This window comes from Pholis gunnellus, assembly GCF_910591455.1.
Source record: "Pholis gunnellus genome assembly, chromosome: 22".
Classification (NCBI taxonomy): Eukaryota; Metazoa; Chordata; class Actinopteri; order Perciformes; family Pholidae; genus Pholis; species Pholis gunnellus.
The window spans coordinates 5167937-5187530 of record NC_136549.1 but is presented as its reverse complement, the minus strand read 5'-3'; the positions used below and the strand labels follow the sequence as shown (position 1 = coordinate 5187530).

Below are 19594 nucleotides of genomic sequence, written 5' to 3'. Positions count from 1 at the left end.
AATCATTATAATAATTATTGTATATTATATTATATTATATCATATTATTATTATTTTATTGTTTATTGTATTGATGAAGTTCCACACTGTGGCCACAAGAGGGCAGTGAACACAAGTCTTCATGAAATCATGACGGACATGAAAACATGATCATTCGACCAGAAATATGCCCTGAGACAACACTTAATATAATATAGTAATTTAGTTTCCCTGTTTGTACAAGACAAATGTTCCCGTATACTTATAAACAACACTATAATTGACTGTAAATGACTTACATATTGAATGAAGGATTGTACTGACTTTAACACTGGCCCCACTACCTTTAGATTTAAAACGAGAACAAATTAATTTCTTCTATATCTTTGAACAGTACCATTCATTCTTTTAAATACTTTTTCAAGACTAACTTAGGAAAGATAATATATATTACAATACAATAGTCTGCATTTCATCCCTTCATAATAATTATTGTTAGAGTTGTTGTAGTTTATTTTGAAGAGGAAAGCCGGAAGTCTCGTTTCTGTCAGCTTATAAACTTGACAACCTTCCCGAGTAGACGCGCAGCGGACTTTGCCGAACTTTCCCACCTTTTAAACATATTTTACTCTGGTTTTAGGTCTCTTCGTGAAGCATAAATGCCGAACCTTCACCGCAAAGCGCCGGGTTTCGTTGCCGTCTGCGTCGGCGTCCGTTGGTGAGTCATAAAAACGGGTTTCACGTTTTTGTTTTTACAAAATTGACGCCTCTCCTTCCGATTATTATGGCAGCTGCACCGTTACATTCCCCAAAGTCTAACCAGTTCCGCTGTGAGTGCTTTTAAACGTTTCATTTACTCTCCTGCAGCGTTGCGCCTGTCCATTTAAATTGCAGATACACACATAATACCGTTTATGACCGTCTGTCTCTGTACAGTCACATCCATGCTGTGTCGAGGTTTGCTTCCTGCTTTTTAAAGCTTCCTCTGCTGGTGTTAAAAGAAGCAGAAGGGAAACTCCATTTCATCCTGTGACTTCACTTAAGTCCGTCAACTGAGATCAGTTGAGTTTGTTAAGAAAAGACAGAATAAGAATAAAGAAGAAGCAGTGCTTTGCTTTGGGACGGTATCAGTCAATAACCGTTTTAGTTTTTATTAATAGTTATTAAGTATTCTTGCCACTAGTCAAACATGAAATCCACTACCAAACATACCATCACAGCCCTTTTCTCTAAGGGAATGTGAAAAGGTAATAAGCGCATCATAGATTTCAAAGTCAAAACGGACAAAATAGTAACATTTCACTTGTTTACTTGGCTCACATCCCTGGTCCATGTCTCTGTGCATCACCTGTTGGGACTGTGTCTCAGTGTTAAACTCTGCGATTTCATCCTGACATTTTATAAACAAAACGATTGAAAAAAAGAATGTATTAGTAGAGAAAATAATCCTCACCTCCCTGCAGTTTATTCATGTACCTATATATTTTTCATTTGGAAGAAGCAGGAGTGTTTTCTCGTCATCTAAACAAGACTTTCAAACATGAAATGAATAGAGCCCCAAAGGTCAGAGGTCATAGCTCAGTTTTCCCTGATATATGGCTGGTATTACAGATATCTATCTTTCTTATCAATACTTATCAATATATTGAATTAGCATTACTGGCACCTCTGCTACTAACTAAAGGAAGATGAGATGAATAGAGGATGAGTAGTGCTCTGTCTGACCCCCACCAGCTAGGCGATGGACGGGCAGCAGACCCAGTTGAGCGACGAAGAGCCCAAAGTCCTGCGAGAAGAGACCCGGAGGAGGAGAAGAAAGAAGGCCATCTCGTCGTCCTCCTGCACCTCCATGGATCAGATCACTGTGGAGTTCGTCCTGCCCACCGCGGCACACGGCCGAAGCGGCCCCGACACTCTGCCGCTGGAGGTCGCCGGAAACTGGACGGTGGAGCAGGTCACCTGAACTCCTGATTCACCGTCAACACTGTGGATTGTTTTCCGTTGCGGATGTTAGAATAAGAAATATTCTGTTTCCCGCAGGTGAAAGCTCAGGTGTGGCTGAAGGCGGTGACTTTAAACCTCTGCCCTGACTTCTACCAGCGGTTTTCCCCCGACCACTGCATCCTGCTCTACCAGAAGAAAGGCAACGTGTGTGAGATCTACGATAAGCACCAGGTGTTCCAGACGCTGGACTGCATCCGCTACTGGAGAGGTACCATTCTCTGACTGACTGTGCAGTCGCAAACCTGAGTTATTCCGTGGCGATGATGTCGAACGCGTCTGTTTTTTTTGTTTTTTTTAAAGCCCTGAAGAAGGACGTGGGCCGGATCCAGCTGGTCCCCCGTCCGCAGCCCTCAGACGAGTCCCTGCAGTACCAGCGCTACCTGAACTACCTGATCGGCTACGACGTGACCGATGTGAGCAACGTGCACGACGACGAGCTGGAGTTCACCCGCAGGAAGCTGCTGACGCCGCGACGCATCGAGCTGTCCGACCGCGACGCTAAACTCTACTCCATGGACCCCTGGGTGACCCGCAAGCCGCTGCCTGAGCACCTGCTCAGCAAGGTGAAGGTGGGTGAAGGTTGATGGTTGAGTTCAGCGTCTCATAAACATGTTCTTCGCTGTTAGGCCCCATATAGAATGCATTTGCAATATTTTCTGAAAGCAATGCAACGCTTGAACGTGTGAACTACTATTTAAAGGGCCAGTGTGAAGGATTTGCCCCCCCCCCCTAGCGGCGAGGTTGCATATTGCAATTAACTGAAATTTCTACCGTCTAAACGCGAATGGCCCTATCCAGAGCCGGTGTTCTGTTTGACCATCCTGGGCTACTGTAGAAACAACAACTCTTATTTCCAGGTGATTATCTAGTTAAGAAAACATACTTATTGACTTTATCTCACATTTCTGCCATTAGATCCCCCGAAATGCTACACACTGGCCCTTTAAGAAGAAGCGTCTCATGTATCAGCAGTCATTGCTTTCAACAACAGATTTTCTCAAAATGAGCTTGCTGTCCAAGACCTGCAGCTTTGAACGTTGATTGAATTTGTGGATTGAGGCAACTGAAGAAAAAAAAAAACCTCACACCTGTTTATGTTATTTTATTTTATTTATTATGTTTCATGTGACTTAATTTCCTTTCAGATCCACTAACTCTTTGGCACAAACAACTGCTGCTTTGTCTTTTTGCAGAGTGAAGCCTCTGTCTTCAGTCTTTGTGTTTCTCTGTTGTCTTTTTAATTCACTGTTTTCGTCCTCGGTTCATTCGTTCCTCCTCTCAGGTCAGCAACGCTCACATCCTGTTGGTGATCCACATCAGCACGGCCAGCCAGACCATCAAGGTGTCCATCGACGACACGCCGTCGCAGGTAGACGAGTGCGGTGGTGAGCACCACTTGTTTCCCTTCACTGTCACTGTTCCACTTCCTGACAACACTCCGTCTCGTTTAGGTGTTGGTGAGCTTTTTCGCCAAGTTGGCAAATAAGAGAGTTTTGCTGGGTATTCCTGACAACATGTGTGAGGCCGACTTCGTGCTACGTGTGTGTGGAAGGTATGCGAGAGGCTAAAACGCACCATAGCCACTCATACATAGAGAGGGTTTGAAGCAGATCGTAATTAATATGTGGTGTTTTACATGTTCACACAGGGAGGAGTACCTGTACGGGGATAAACCGCTTCAGGACTTCAACTGGATCCGTCAGTGTCTGAAGAACGGGGGCGAAATCCACCTGGTTCTGGAGACGCCCCCTGACACAGACCTGGATCTGGTCCAGAAGGAGGACTGGGCACAAGTGGATGACTGCACCGGAGTCGCAGGTAGTCAGTCAAACAAATACGTGCTGTGTTGTTTGTGTATTTGATGATGTAACTTATTGCGGTTTGGCCAACCTGGTACAGAGGTAGTAATTATCCTGCTAACTCGTCTTTGTCAGGTACCCATGAGCAGTTGACCATCGACGAGAAGGACCATGAGCGGGTGTTCACCATCTCTATGTGGGACTGTAACAGGAAGTTCAGAGTGAAGGTGCTGGGTATCGACATCCCATCCCTCCCCAAAATCCCAGAGTTCATTGTCTTCATAGAAGCCAGCATCTTCCACGGCCAACAGCTTTTAGCCCAGGTGATCCAAACTTTCAAGCACGCAGAAAAAGAACAAAATGATCTGATGATGTATATCAATTTTTGGTTTCATTTTATTGAAGTTGCCTAGTTTTGGGAGATAACGGTCGCAGAGATCTCGGCCTCCTCTCCAATACATGACAACAAACACAAGAGAGAGTAAGTCTGTTTAGGAGAGCAGAGCCAGCAGAGTTTAACCCGGCCTTTACTGTCTCAGGAGAGGACGTCCTCTAAAGCCTTCAGCGAAGAAGTGCTGTGGAACTGCTGGTTGGAGTTTAACATAAAGATCAAGGACCTGCCCAAAGGAGCGCGACTCAACCTCCAGGTAAACTTTTAATTCAGAGGACGGGTGGGATAACTTTACAGCAATTGGTTGTTTCAACAATCATTTATCAATTTCCAAATATATACGTTGTGGCAGGAAAATTATTTCTTCATGCAATGAGTGGAGATGAATAAAAGCTTTGTTTGAGTTGATTTTCTTTTTACTCCGTTACTAACTCTTACAGCTCTTTTTTTAGGGGCATAAGTAAATATTGAATATCGTGATATTATGTTTTGTGATACTGTACATTTTATCGATTTTTATATAATTCTTTTGGCCGAAGGCATTGTGTTTTTGGGTTGTCCATCCGTCCGTATGACAGTTGTCCTAAAATTAGGTTTAAAAAATCTCACCTTGCATACGGTATCGCGATATATCGTAACATATTGAATCGTAGCCCCTTTATCGTGATACGTATCGTATCGGCACATTCTTGCCTATTCGCAGTTCTATAATGTTTCCCTCCCAGGTGGTTTGTGGGAAGCAGCCCCTGACGCCAAACTCCAAGGGAGCCTCCGCCTACCAGGATAATACAGCAGGAACTGGCAGCCATGACGGTAAGGTCTTCTAACGTTTGCTTTGCCTACGGTATCATTCTGAATCCGAGCGAGTCCTGCATCCGTCTGTCCGTCCGTCTTTCAGGGAAGACCAAGAGCCGCCTCCTGTACTACGTCAACCTGCTGCTGATCGACCACCGCTCCCTGCTGCGCCAGGGCGAGTTCATCCTCCACATGTGGAAAATGCCGGAGAAGAACGAGGAGAGCAGCAGCAGCATCAACGCGGACAAGCTCACCTCCGCCACCAACCCGGACAAGGCCTCCGCCATGGCCGTCGCCATCCTGCTGGACAAGTACTGCTACCCGGTGGTGCTGCCCAAGAGCCGCGACGTCACGAGCCGCGACGTCACGAGCCGCGACGCCGGGGCCGGGGGCGAGGAGGCCGAGGGGGGCGAGCGCGGTCAGAGGGAGATGCCCAACCACCTGAAGAAGCAGTTCGCGGCCATCGTGGCCACCGACCCCCTGCATCCGCTCAGCCCCGAGGACAAGGAGCTGCTGTGGCACTTCAGGCACGAGTGTATGCGCGACCCCAGGTACTTTCTTTGTTTTATTCCAACAAAACCGGGCTGCTAAATGTGAGATCATCGTTGCTGTAACTTTGATATCATCTTCAGGGCCTACCCAAAGCTGCTGGGTTCAGTCAGGTGGGGGAGACAGGAAGACGTTTTGGCGACACACCGGCTGTTGGAGCGCAGCAGCGCGTGGGACAGCAGGTAAACGGGCCTTCACGCCACCACAATACGCATCTTGCCCTCAGCGGCTTCAGTGTCCCATCACGTGTCCTTGTGCTCTTCAGCGGCCTGGACGTCGGTCTGGCCATGCAGCTGCTGGACTGCCACTACTCGGACGCTCAGGTTCGCTCCATGGCCGTCAGGAAGCTGGAGACTCTGGAGGACGACGATGTGCTCAGATACCTCCTGCAGCTCGTCCAGGTGAGTCCTTTCTGTTTCTTCTTCTTCTTCCACGCCGACGAAGCGCCTCTTCCTGTTCCACCTGATTCACAGTATTACAAGCTGGTGGGGAGAGGCAGCTCGGCGGGTACACGCTGCATGTTTGTCTCCTGACGTGTTTCCAAAAGTGACTCTGTGGTCAGCTTTGCATATGAATTATGAGGGCCCTTTGGTCTGATAGGAAAATGACTCTCTCCATCACAGTGTTGTGTCTGTATCATGAGCTTTAGTGATACGTGGAGGTAATACGTGGACCCTACTATCTGTCTGTCTACACCACTGAATTTGTGATCCGCTCCCTGCTTCCTTCAGTTAACATTTGAATAGCCGTCCTGTGTGTGAGCACAATGAGCTCTGTGTTTTCACTGCACTTCCCTTTACTGCCACCGTCCACTTTGTGCCTCATCACACTCAATCAACACGATCTGTTAAAGGAGCAGTGTGTAGGTTTTAGTGGCCTCTAGCGGTGAGGTTGCAGATTGCAACCAACTGAATACCCTTTCCCTTCCAAGCGTGTCGGAGAACTACGATGGCCTTCAGGTAACGTAAAAACCAGGCGGCAACCTCCGGTTCTGCCGAGTGAAGCCGATGCGGAAGTGTAAACGTGCACTCTCTCTACTGACCAGCAGGGGGCGACTCCTCTGGTTGCTAAAAGAAGTCAGATTGTATAGAAGCCTATGAGAAAATGACTTCTCTCTTGATTTATTACCTCAGTAAACATTGTAAAATGAGTTTATGGTCTCAATCTCGAGTTTCAAGTCTTCTTCAATACAGCATGGTGTTCATTTAGTAAATTATAGTATTTGGAGTACAATAGACCATAATGCAGGGTATGCTTCAGGGCGGGGCTACCTTGTGATTGACAGGTCGCTGCCAGAGTTGTATACGGCAACGCTACATCACTCCTCCGGAACGGGCTTTAAATGACATCATTAATAAGTTACTGTGTGTTTGCAAGTGTGTGTGTATTTAAAAAAGTGTTTGCATGTGTTCACTGAAACCTGAAAAGTCATTTTAGATGCATTCATTAGAAATGTTTGTGTGTGTGTGTGTGTGTGTGTGTGTGTGTGTGTGTGTGTCCTGCAGGCGGTCAAGTTTGAGCCGTACCACGACAGCGCCCTGGTCAGGTTCCTGCTGAAGAGAGCTCTGAAGGTAAGCAGGACCAACATCCGTGTCTGTTTCTCACACTTACAGTGTGTGTGTGTGTGTGTGTGTATGTATGACTTATGTAATAATAATCATATAGCGTTATTGTCTCTGTGTTCCACCTGATGCTATTTACAGCTGAGTCTTGCCTCTTTTCTTTGTGCTTTCCTCTCCACAGAGTAAGCGTATTGGTCATTTTCTCTTCTGGTTCCTGCGCAGTGAGATCACCCAGTCCATGCATTACCAGCAGAGGTACGCCGTCCTGCTGGAGGCCTACCTCAGAGGCTGTGGTGAAGACATGCTGCAGGACTTCAGGAAGCAGGTGAGCCGATGAGTCGCGACCTTGTACGCTCCTTAATTAAACAGTGTAGCGTATACCGAAAAGGACGACACGGTTCAGCTCTTTGAGTTACTGACATGATGAAGTGACACTCTACAGGTGGAGTTGACGGAGGCTCTGCAGAAAGTCACCCGTGAGATGAAGGCCATGTCCGCCGACAAGTACGACATCACTCCACAAGGTGAGGCCGGGCTCCAGACTAACCTCTCCACTGGTAGCACTGGTGGTACCAAGTTGTTTCTGGTACAGCATGGTATTAATCAGTGACGAAGTACATTTAACTGAGTACTGTACTTAAGTACAATTGTGACGCTACCTTCTACGCTACTACATTTTCAGAGGGAAATATTATACTTTTGACTTCACCACATTTATGTATTTATAAGGAGTAAATTCAATACACAGTATACGGTATAAACATGAATAATATTTGCTCCATTGCAGTCAGCAGAAAAATCAGTCAACATAAAAATGCATCTTACATGTTACCGCATTGATAACAATGATAATAACAATCTAAAATCATAACATATGCTAATGCAACAACTAAAGAGCCGATTTGACTTTCACTTTGGTAAGATTTTAAATGCAGGATTTTTACAGTGTTTTTTTAATTAATTGTGTTAGTACTTTTACTTAAGTAAAATATCTTCGTACTTGTTCATACATGTAGCCAATAAGACTTGAGGACTCGAGTAAGACACGTGTCCATGTTGTGAGACTAAAGCCATGTGTGTTGTGTGCTTGTCAGTGGTGTTCCAGCTGCGTCAGAAGCTGGAGACTCTGCAGTCGTCCGGTCTGCCGGAGAGTTTCAGGGTCCCTTACGATCCTGGACTGAGAGCTGGAGCCCTGATAGTGAGTGACACACGCACACACACACACACACAGAACCATACACACTAAAACCAAGATGTTTGCAAGTAGTACACCATTAAAAAAACAACACATAAAACTAGTTTTGCAAGTGCAGCAAATACACGTGAATACCTGCAGCATAAGCACTGCTTGTGAACGTGCAGATCGAGCAGTGCAAAGTGATGGCGTCCAAGAAGAAGCCGCTGTGGCTGCAGTTCAAAAGGGCCGACCCCACCACTCTGTCCAGAGACCCCATCGGCATCATCTTCAAAGACGGCGACGACCTCCGACAGGACATGCTCATCCTGCAGGTGAGCGGCAACGCGGCCTCTGTAGCGCAGCGTGTCATAGAAAGAAATCTGGAAAAAAAAAGAGTCAGCTTGTCTCTTGTGTCCCTTCAGATCCTGCTGATCATGGAGTCCATCTGGGAGACCGAAACACTGGACCTGTGTCTGCTGCCGTACGGCTGCATCTCCACCGGGAACAAAATAGGTCAGATATTCATTCAGTGGACAACAAATGAGTTGATTATTACAGCCAGTCTGAGACCCCCTTCCATCCGTCTTTATTCTAGGTATGATTGAGATCGTGAAGGACGCCACCACCATCGCTAACATCCAGCAGAGCGTCGTGGGAAGCACCGGGGCGTTTAAAGACGAAATCCTATGCCAGTGGCTGCGGGACAAGTGTGTCAGCGAGGACAAGGTGCACATCACAACAAGCTTTACTTTGACCAGAAACAGAAACCCAGTCTCCAGAACGCATCCAGGTGCTGCTCTGTCTTATCAGATGTCAGAGGAAGTGGCAGTGCGACAGACAGGAAGGAAGCAACCAACAAGGGGTTTTCCTGTCATCGCAACACACACACGCACACACAATACTTTTTTGCTTTGACACCTGCAAACCCCCAAGTGTCTAAATGTTCCTGCTCTGTTTTTGAGAATCTATTTTGCAACGTTTCGTCTGTTAGCTTTCATTATAAAGGAAAGGTGAGTCCACACTGCGCTGTTTAGTGTCTAGTACGCATTAACACAGTATTTACATCACATGTACAGTGAAAGATTTAACGGAAGAAGACATTTTCACCAGACCGCATTCTATTCTATTCTTATTAAATGTGACATTTCAAAGCAGAAACCTTCCTCTCTGAAGCCCACCAACCAGACCTCTAGGTCCCGGCCCGGTTATTGCCTGAGATGTATGATGGCATTCTCTCTCTCTCTGTGTAGTTCCAGCAGGCTGTGGAGAGGTTCCTGTATTCCTGTGGTGGCTACTGCGTGGCCACCTACGTTCTGGGTATTGGGGATCGCCACAATGACAACATCATGATCACTGAATCTGGTAATGACGTCATATGTCTGTACTTTTATATGACTTTGGGACAAAGTGTTTATTTTTTTCATTTCATATATTTTATTTTATTTATACCTGCACATTTCTCTGGTCACAGGTATTCACTAGTGAAAATATGACTCATACATGCACACAAACACTTGACAAACACAACATCTGAACCATATTCACATCATTGTGAGAATGTCTGTATATTTCATTCAAACCTTTGTCTGTAAACATTTGTAAAACTTTGAAAAATTCTTGTTGAAGCTCGGGGTCGGTAACATCTGAGAAACCAGTAAGAATAAACTCAATTTGAAGAATTATCCAACCAGAAGAAACCCTAGCCCAGTGTTGCAAACTAAATAAATGCACTTATGTGTAGAAATGAAGCATGGAGTTCAGGAGATACTGACAACGAATCCCCTTTGTGTTTCTGCAGGCAATCTCTTCCACATTGACTTCGGTCACATCCTGGGGAATTACAAGAGCTTCATGGGGATCAGTAAGGAGTGGGTTCCCTTCGTGCTCACGCCAGACTTCCTGTACGTCATGGGAACGTCAGGAAAGAAAAGCAGCCCCCACTTCCAGAAGTTCCAGGTGCAGCAAATGGGATTTCTTTTCTTTTCTTTTCATGTGAATACCCTAAGAACGTCAGAGGTGTCCAATCTCCTGCATTAACGTCCTCTTATCTCCGTCTCAGGAGGTGTGTGTGAAGGCTTACCTCGCCCTTCGGCACCACACCAACCTGCTCATCATCCTCTTCTCCATGATGCTGATGACCGGTACGACTTCCGTCCTTATAACACTTAACTACAGATGTTGTGCCCCTTTCCACAGCAGAACAACACCAATCTGTTACCATTTTTCATTTCTCCCAGTTAAGGTTTCCAAGTCATCCAGTTTTTGTTTTTGTCCGTCACTCATTTAAAAGAAGACAGAACAACTAAAACCAGAGCTACTGGTAAATGCTCGTACTTGTGCCTGAAAAGATGAGACTCTTATTTATCTTGTTTATTTCAAACAGGCATGCCCCAGCTGACCAGCAAGGAGGACATCGAGTACATCCGCGAGGCGCTGACCGTCGGCCGCAGCGAGGACGAGGCGCAGCGCCACCTACTGGACCAGATAGAGATCTGCAGGGAAAAGGGCTGGATGGTGCAGATCAACTGGTTTGTTCACCTGGTGCTGGGGATCAAGCAGGGTGTGGAGAAACGGTCCACTTAGGACTCTGTATTAATAAGGAACGGTTAAGATCTCCTTCAGGCATATCTGGGTTTTATTTTTTATTTGAAGTAAATACGTCTTACAGCAGAGGACTGAAAAGTCTGGAAAGCTATAGAAATGATGAACACACCTTTAGATTTGAGAAAATATAAAGATGTTTTTATGGTGAAGGGCGAGAGCAGGTGATTGGCTCAGAGATGGGGTTGGGCAATCATTTCAACGATGGAGGAAGGCTGGAACTTTTAAAGCAAAGCCAAGCCGGTTTGAACCTGTGACGCTGCGTGTATGCAGACATGCTAAATTGAGTGTAATTAATTCTGATTATTCTGCAAGAGTGACTGTTTTCATTGCTCTGCTTAGACCAAGTCAAACATTCACACCAACCTCAATGACATTTTTTTCTCTATGACAATCATTGCATAAGTCACTATAATAAGAAGCCTTTTGAGAATAAAAACCAAACCAGAGTAAGGGAATCGGATCTCTACACGGCTATTTTCATCCTTTTACAAACTCAAACAACTTCCTGTTTCTAGTTGTCATTTCCTGCTGAGGAAACACATTTCTCTCACATTTCCTTCGCATTGTTTTCATTTTAAAACACAGTACGTGTCACACTGTTTATTGGATTCTCGCTGAGGTAGTGCTACACTGTCTGGTAGATTGAGTATTGAAGGATCAGTCTATTAAAAACATTTTAGTTTTGAAAACGTAAATGATGTATCAAAAGTCCAATTTGATCTTGCTAATTTATAACTGCTGTTGTTAAAGGCTGTATATCCTGGTCTGTTGGTGACGTTTAGCACATGCTGGTCAGTGCTGTAGTCACTTCTTATAGGATGGTGGAACTCATATTTGTTTTTTATTTGTCTACGACCAATATTTTTGAATATTTGAATTACATCAAGACAGCGCAAAAATTCTGTACAAGATCACTGGATTGTAACATCTCTGTGTGATCTTATTATGTCTTAAACTGTTCTGCCAGAGCATATTTTCAAGCAAAGTAAACACCCATACAAGCCAACTTTGCCCGAAAGCAACAATAGTTTTGTCCAAACGAGTCCTGACAAATGGATGAAAACACAGCGAGACATTGGGGCGGGTTAAGAGACCAGGTAAAACAAAACCCACAAATGAATTATGGGATGTATTGACCATCACAGATTATGGTTATATTTTCTTTGATTTTGTACTAAAGGCTTTTGTAACTGTTACTTCTTTCAATCAATGATTTTGGAAATAAAATGTCTCTGTAATGATATCAGACTATTGAAGTTATGTAATCTTGCTTGTTTGCATGCCATAGTTCACATAATGTACGTTCCTCTCCCTCATATCTTCCCTCTTTACATGCTTGCCTTAAAAAGTCCTCCAATAAGAAGGGTGATTCTGTCCCTGACCTTGATTTGAAATATAAACTGTAATAATTTACATTATCCACAAGATGGCGGAACACCGCTCCTAGAGCTACACGTTTCGACACTTGACTCTATCGAGCCTCCTTTCCTCTCCTCCTTCGCCTCCTTCTTCCCTACTCTCACAATCCCCCCCCGCTCCTTCCTGTCAGTGTCCCATTCACCTCTTCATCCGGCTCCTCTTCCTCTCCCCCTCTTTTCCAGCACTGTTTGAACAGGAAAGGTACGAGTGGGTGTGAGTGCACTGCACGAGGAACAAGTGTCTTTTATGCCACTCTGTGTTGCGGCTGTTAACTGCTGTATATGTTGTGATGGACAGCGTGCTGAGGGACTAAATGGATTAGACAGATAAGCATCTTCATTCTTCACAGCTTTATGGCCTCTTTCTGCACTCTGTTACTCTGCTAAATGTAAGCTTTTTAGCACGGCAAGGAATTCATCCTGGAGGTGATGGGGGTGAATAGAGGCAAATGGATCACAGAACCTCTCCTCCCTTTGTTACCGGTTTCTCTTCAGCATTCTTATTGTTGCAGATGGATTTGTGTATATTTCATTTTATGTATGGTGCTTCTGAGGTGCTATTCAAACCAGCCTCGATGAAATTACATTGTTGGATTTTAATACAACAGTAATACAAAGGATTAACACATTTACACATTGAGTAAGATGGTAAATGTAAGATAGTAGATGTAATGGCAGTAAACACGAGTGGGGGAAATGTATTTCCAGTTAAATTAAAAGTATGCAATGGCATCAATGCAACTTATTTCCATTCTCTCCATTACTCTCTATACAGACACCTACAAAAAGATCCAACGTTGATGAAGTTCAAAAACACATTAAGAAGTTTTTAAAGTCATAATGGCTCAAGTCCAAGTGACAAAGTCGTTGTGCAGGAGAGAGATTTTGAGGTGACTTTACTGTGAAGGTTCAGTTTTTCTGTTTTAAACTGAAATGACAATTGCCAAATATTGTGTTTCTTTTAATAAGACCATTTTCAACCAGCTCATTCACATGCAGCTTTTTTAGTGAAAAAAAAATCATCTCCTGTCTTACATCTTACTGGCAGTGACTGATTTGTAGTGTCAGATGGGAGCTTTAAGGTGGGTTTTCTGACCACTTGTGCTATGGACTAATGGTTTTATGAGTTAAATCCCTGTTTAGCTCTCAACATGCTGCGGTGATAGGGCTGTGAAGAAGACTGCGAGTTAGCAAACAGCTTTATGGGGGAAGCAAATGCATTCAGCACGTTTGTAGGTCTCATGTGTACACTTAATCCGTTTTGGTGAGTAACACTGAATTCAAACAAACCAAGAGAACTCCACAGGGTGCTTTTAAGTTAAATTCGAAACTCAGAGCATTTGTAGTGCCTCCACATAGCTCCTAACGTGGCAAGCTGAGCCGGCAGCTAAGTGCTAACGGTGCTAACAGTGCTAACGGTGCTAACAGTGCTGACATAGCGAACAGTGTTGACCAGAAGGGGAACTAGAGGGTGGACACTATGCTTCCAATCACCAAATCAAATGGGCATTCTTAATATCTTGCTTGCTGACAAATATAAACATCTGTAACTATAATTTTACAGTTTGTATCACAAAACCTAAAAATCCAGGTTTTTCTCCTAGAAAGTAACCAAAATAGACCAAGCTCAAAAATCACTTTGAACGACTGATTTTCACGAAGCCCCGTTTGTTTCACGTGCACTGCAGCTTTGATGTAAAAACAGCCTCAGCTCTGACAGGTGTGCGTGAGGTCCGTGTGGGAGGAAACTGCAGGAAACTGGAGCGTCGAGAATCGATTTTGCTCTCTTCCTCTATTATCTCTGGTTCCTCTCCAGGAAGACATGAACCAGATCAGACGACGGGGGAAATCACTGTGTGTGTGTGTGTGTCTGTGTGTGTGTGTGTGTGTGTGCGCTCATATGTACCCTGTATGTGACTCTGTGTTCGTGAGGGACAATTTGAATTTGAAATCTTAGCCTCACTTCTCCAAGGGGTTATATCAGGGTCAAGACATGGGTTGAGGTTAATTGGAGTGAATTAGCACATATTCCCAGGTGATGTGTGTAAGAGCTAGGGAAGGCCCCTAGTCAATGGCGGTCCTCACAAGTACTGAAATTGTGCATGTATGTGTGGAATTCTGTGTATACACTTCAATGTAAATGTAAATGCTGATATGCTGTTTGTACATATGATTATGATGTGTGGGTGCGATGCACTTCAGTCTATTTATGGCGGTTGCCTTGAAGAGGCTTCAAGAATATAAATGCAGATTTAATTCTGTGCCTTTTGAATTCAGTCTGACGAAGATATCTCCATTCATGCATTTACACCATCGTCCTTGTTAGTGAAATGTATTTTGTAGGCACATTAGCTAAACTATTCCTTGTTACCAGGAACTCCATTATCATTTTCTTCCATTTTTCCCCCTTTAGTGGCTGTATGTTCAAGAAGTAGAGTCAAGAGTCATACATTCATATTTTGTGACTCCAGTTGAAACATTTTCAACTAACTGTGGCCTTAGCCTTTCATTTGTGCTGCTTAGTGTGAATTTGCATCTGCTTGCGTCCACCGTGTGTCTGCACTGACTTATCTTACCGTCTCCATCTGAACATATCTTAAAAAAGTAGTTTGACATTTCCAGCGCTTTAAGCCAGGCGGAAAGTGTATCAATTAAGCCCAATTTAAACCCTGAATCGGTCACCCCAGACTACTTAAGAATCGGGCCAAATTTCTGCCAGTTCCTTTGTCATAAATGCAGTTTGAGGGAGGTCAAGACACCTGATTAATATCCTGAATGAACAACAATCTCGCTGACATATCTGTCTTGCAGTTTGAGCAGTCTGAGGTCAAAAGATTTGTTACAAACATATAAGAAGTGGACGTAGTCATCGTGATGTCACCCAGTGGTTTGTGAACTGCTGTATCGAAGCCTCGAGCTCGACGAATTCGCCATCGCCATCTTGGGTTATGGCCTTCCCCATGTTGTTTTTTTTGCAACCAATGAACAGAAGTTACCATATTTGGAATGCGGAGGAGTGACTTAGAGACGCCGTATACGGCTCTGGTAGTGGCAACGACCTGCCAATCACAGTAAGCCCGCCATAAAGCATACCCTGCTTCATGGTCTATTTCACTCTAAATGGAGCATAATTTACTAAATTAACATCATGCTGTATTGAAGAAGACTTGAAACTAGAGATTGAGACCATAAACACATGTTTACAATGTTTACTGAGGTAATAAATCAAGAGAGAAGTAAAGGCATTTTCTCATAGACTTCTATACAATCTGATCTCTTTTAGCAGCCAGAAGAGTCGCCCTCTGCTGGTCGGTAGAGAGAATGCACGTTTTAAGACACTGCCGCATCGGCTACACTCGGCAGAACCGGAGGTTGCGGCCTGGTTACAAGCAGAAGTAAGTGTGGTATAGTATTGGAGTGTGTATTTTTACATGTTGTGGCTCAAGCTGCAGTCTTGACTGAGACTGCTGTGATGCAAAATTTCACTTGGCTGCGGAACATGCAAATTATAAAGTATTTTTTGTTGTCATCTTTGAAGAAACTTTATTGGAATTGTCACTGGACAAAATCATTCAATTTACGTTCAGCGTGAGCTCTACGTTGTGAGCATAAAAGCTGCAGGTTCTAGCCATGCAAAAAGGCCGATTAAAACGTGTAGTGTGAGTTAACACCATTTACAAGATGTAGCGGTGACATAATTGCTGCTCCCAGTCAACTACGAAAAATGTCAAATTGTAATTTTTCTTCTATATTTTATACAGATTAAATTAACACGATATCACATGTTAATTCGTGATTTTGACAAGTGTTAGGCGGATTTTGTACTCGAGCCATGCCAACTCTTTCCTCGGTTTCCAGGTTTTGTGCTAAGCTAACCACCAGCTGGCTGTAGCCTTATATTCACACAGAGCAGGTGATGGGTCAAATAAACACAGGTCATCCTAGTCATTGGATAGTGACGCGAGTCGTTAGTCAGTCAAGTTAACGTCAATCACGCTCTTTTCCTAAACCTAACTTCCTGTGAAGACAGAAGTTTATTATACAAAGACATTGTGCATGTAACAAGTGGAAACTGAAAGAGCGGCACAGTTGAAGCTCAGGGCCGCTTACCACGCGGCGGTATTTGACAACTTGTGAGTTAGAGGGGTATCAAGCTTCACTTCTAATTCTCAGCCTTAGTGTGAATAAGCTTGTTTCCCAAAATGTTATATCGTTTTTTAAGCGAGAAAACATAAAACAAGAAACCCAATTATAAACTTATATGACAAACTTGTGCCGGAAAGGTGCAGAGTGAAGTGAAACACCGGTCAATCTGAACTACATGTGGTTATATAAAATAAACTGAACCTATAATCCATCAAAATGTAAAAGCTTTATTTAAAAAAAACTCAAATGAGTTTTAGGTCTTATGACCGAAGCCAATTGTAAAATGTGCGTCAGTAAAGCCGGATTGTGCTTCTAAAAACACAAAGCGGGTAAGAACATGGCAGATGTGCAGCCAGAAATAATCCCTGTAAACATCCCCTCTGGAATAGACATCCCATCATACACCATGTGTCCTCCCAGATCTACACTTCCCGCAGGGGCCTGCTTGGATCACACTGACACTTACAGTATGTCATCCTTTGAGTTTACATTGAACTTGACCTCTCCAAGTCAACATTTAAGAAGTGCTAACTACACAACATGGTCAACGGCATGAGCACTGTGCCGCTCGTAGTCCGAACTTGACCTTTTAGCGGTTTCCTCAATTACAACTCTTAGCCGTTTATGTTACAGCCTTTAATATTTAACACCCTGAACATATCTGTACCCGCTGTAACTGGACCCTGAAATTGAAAGTGTGTTTGGGGCGGCGAACGTGTGTGTGTGCGCGTGTGTGTGTGTGTGTGTGTGTGGGCGCTGCCGGTCTGTGTGCCACATCAGATACCCTTACTGATAGAATAAGAGGGCGTATGGGAGTGGGTGCTGGTGTGTGCGTGCTTGTGTGTGTGCTACCTGACACTGCCTCTCACACTCTATCTCTATATAGCATCAGTTACCATCAGGTAGAACAATTAGTCGCAGAGGGGGTTGGCCAAGCAATTAGACTGTGAGGAAGTAGAATGTGCAACAAATTCAATCATTTATTTCATTCATTGCTTCTCTTAAAGGTGAGTGTGTTGCTCCAGAGGCACGTCTCGGACAAAGTTCATGAAAAATGCAATTTTAATGACAGAATGTTCGGAAGATGTGGCTTGTGAGGGTCCAACTTTTATTTCGGTGACTATGGGTCGGAAGAATCTGTCATAATCTGTGCCCACCTTCACTTCTCCCATTGGACGTAACAGACTTGGGACCTGCTGCTAGTCTCCTAAAGGGGCGGGGCAGTGGGCTATTGCTGGCGAGTCGCTATGTTCTTTCGTGCGTTACTGCTGTCAACCAGTGGAATACAATCGAGGGCAGAAGTGTGTATTGCGTCACTCGTGCTTGTAGAGCATATGATCCAAACAAAACAAAGGACAAAAGACATTAACAAAAAAAAAAACCACCCAGTGGTCAAAAACTCCAGAGTGTGCCTTTAATTCTGGATATCTGGGAAATCAAAAGGTTCTTATTTTTAAATATTGGAGCCCCCCCTCACCATTTTCATTTTCATTTGCTATTCTTGACGAGATTGCAATTGAAGGACCTGAAAAAAGATATCAAGTGGACCTTTGAGTGCAGAGATTATTTTGTCACACAGTAGCAATATATTTAAAGCAATTATTTGACAGACTGGAAGCTAGTGTTGACATTTGAGGTCTTAATTACAACTGTATTAGTCTCTGCTAAGAGTCTCGCAGCAGTGTGGAATGCCCTTTTATAATAGTCCAACCTCTTTGGATTGGTTTTCTTAATCTTTTTGCAGATGAACTAACCGATTCTCTGCTCTAATTTTCAGCTGCTAGCCTGAGTTTGTTACTTTCGCTGAGGCAGCACATGACCCAGCCTCCCAAGACCAGGTCACGTGTGCCTCACGCCAACTGTCGTCATCTCCCTTTCTTGGCTTGAACTCCTCATTGTGTAACATTAATTTACATTGGGATACCAGGTCTTAAGCTATATGCAGCGGACCCCTTGAGACTCCACAGGTTTGCAGCTAAACCGCAACAGAAGGCCGCGTAAGTAATGCACATTAGAGGGACCAATAATCTCTGCTTGTCTCTGTGGCTGTAATTCCCTGAGTTGTGGAGTTACATCTACCCAGTCAGCCATTTGGGGGAGCGCATTATCCCGGCAGAGCTAAGCTTCCTCTGAGCTGAGGATTGTGCTCTACTGAGTCAATGTGTTGCCGTTGCTCCTCTCACCTGCTGCTGACGGCAAACCAGCATGGCTGACTGACTGGCCGGCAACTCGGCTGGAGTCGCTCAGAGTTGAGGCGCAATGGCTCTCCGCAGATCCCCCTCCTCTACCTGCGCAGGTGAGTGCCACGGTAACCTATAGGGAACCCAGCAGTACTCTCCTTTGTGTGGCCTGTCCTGCCTGTCCTTCCTGTATCCTCACCCAACAAAAAGGACACACTAGACAGGACCACCGTAGAGTAACCCGCCTATTGTCCCTTCCCATTTACCCCCAATGTGTGTGTGTGTGTGTGTGTGTAGGTGTGTGTGTGTGTGTGTGTCAGCAGGCCGTGTGGGGCAGCCGTCAACAGGCAGGCAGGGTGTACAGTTGCATGTGAGGCTGCTGTAGTTTTAATTCGATTATTCATTCGGACCCCTCTGTGCTGATGCAGTCCCCCTCGATGTTCTCAGCAAGGAACTATTTTTTGCCACATTTGAACACAACAAATCCGTCTTTTTTTTTAACGGATGACTTTATCTTAGACATGTGTTCCCTCTCACTAAACCTCAGACGGGGCAGTAATCCGGGTCAGTCTGCACGGCTGACTGCCGCTGTGCTTCACTGTAAGTGAGGTGAGGAGGACTGATTTCAAATGGCCCTTTTAGTTTATTGATACAGCAGGGTAGTTCTAACATTCTCATGAACCCAGAGAGGCCAAAAGAAGCAGCCCTGGCTCTTTAGAGAGTGCCCCGAGCTGAGGAGGTGACTTCAGAGGAAGTGACTTTGTGCGTGCGTCAACATTTCACTGGGCTGCTCCGGGGGGAAACAGTCTGACACGGTGCAGGCAGGCGATATTGACTGCGGCATGGGGAATGATTTGGCAGCTCTGGGATGTCAGGATTTACTATCGAGCCTCCTGGAGGTTTTATGTTCCAAAGTCATTATAATACCGTATCCTTGATGGGGAGATGGCCGATTGATAGCCAATAATGACTTCCCAGCTGTTGCGCACA

The 19594-nt window shown here is 44.5% G+C and overlaps 1 protein-coding gene across 1 annotated transcript; it reads left to right on the top strand.

The window, feature by feature from the left end:
* Nucleotides 1-575: 575 nt before the first annotated feature.
* pik3cg (phosphatidylinositol-4,5-bisphosphate 3-kinase, catalytic subunit gamma) lies at nt 576-12101 on the top strand. Its single transcript, XM_079183937.1, has 24 exons — nt 576-697; nt 1714-1933; nt 2020-2191; nt 2284-2552; nt 3266-3352; nt 3435-3535; nt 3632-3801; nt 3918-4105; nt 4322-4429; nt 4899-4986; nt 5072-5519; nt 5601-5699; nt 5783-5918; nt 7023-7088; nt 7261-7404; nt 7522-7603; nt 8174-8277; nt 8442-8588; nt 8679-8769; nt 8852-8982; nt 9507-9618; nt 10055-10212; nt 10316-10397; nt 10640-12101. The coding sequence occupies exons 2-24, from the start codon at nt 1721-1723 to the stop codon at nt 10837-10839; spliced, it is 3396 nt and encodes a 1131-aa protein (XP_079040063.1). The 5' UTR covers nt 576-697; nt 1714-1720; the 3' UTR covers nt 10840-12101.
* The last annotated feature ends 7493 nt before the right edge of the window (nt 12102-19594 follow it).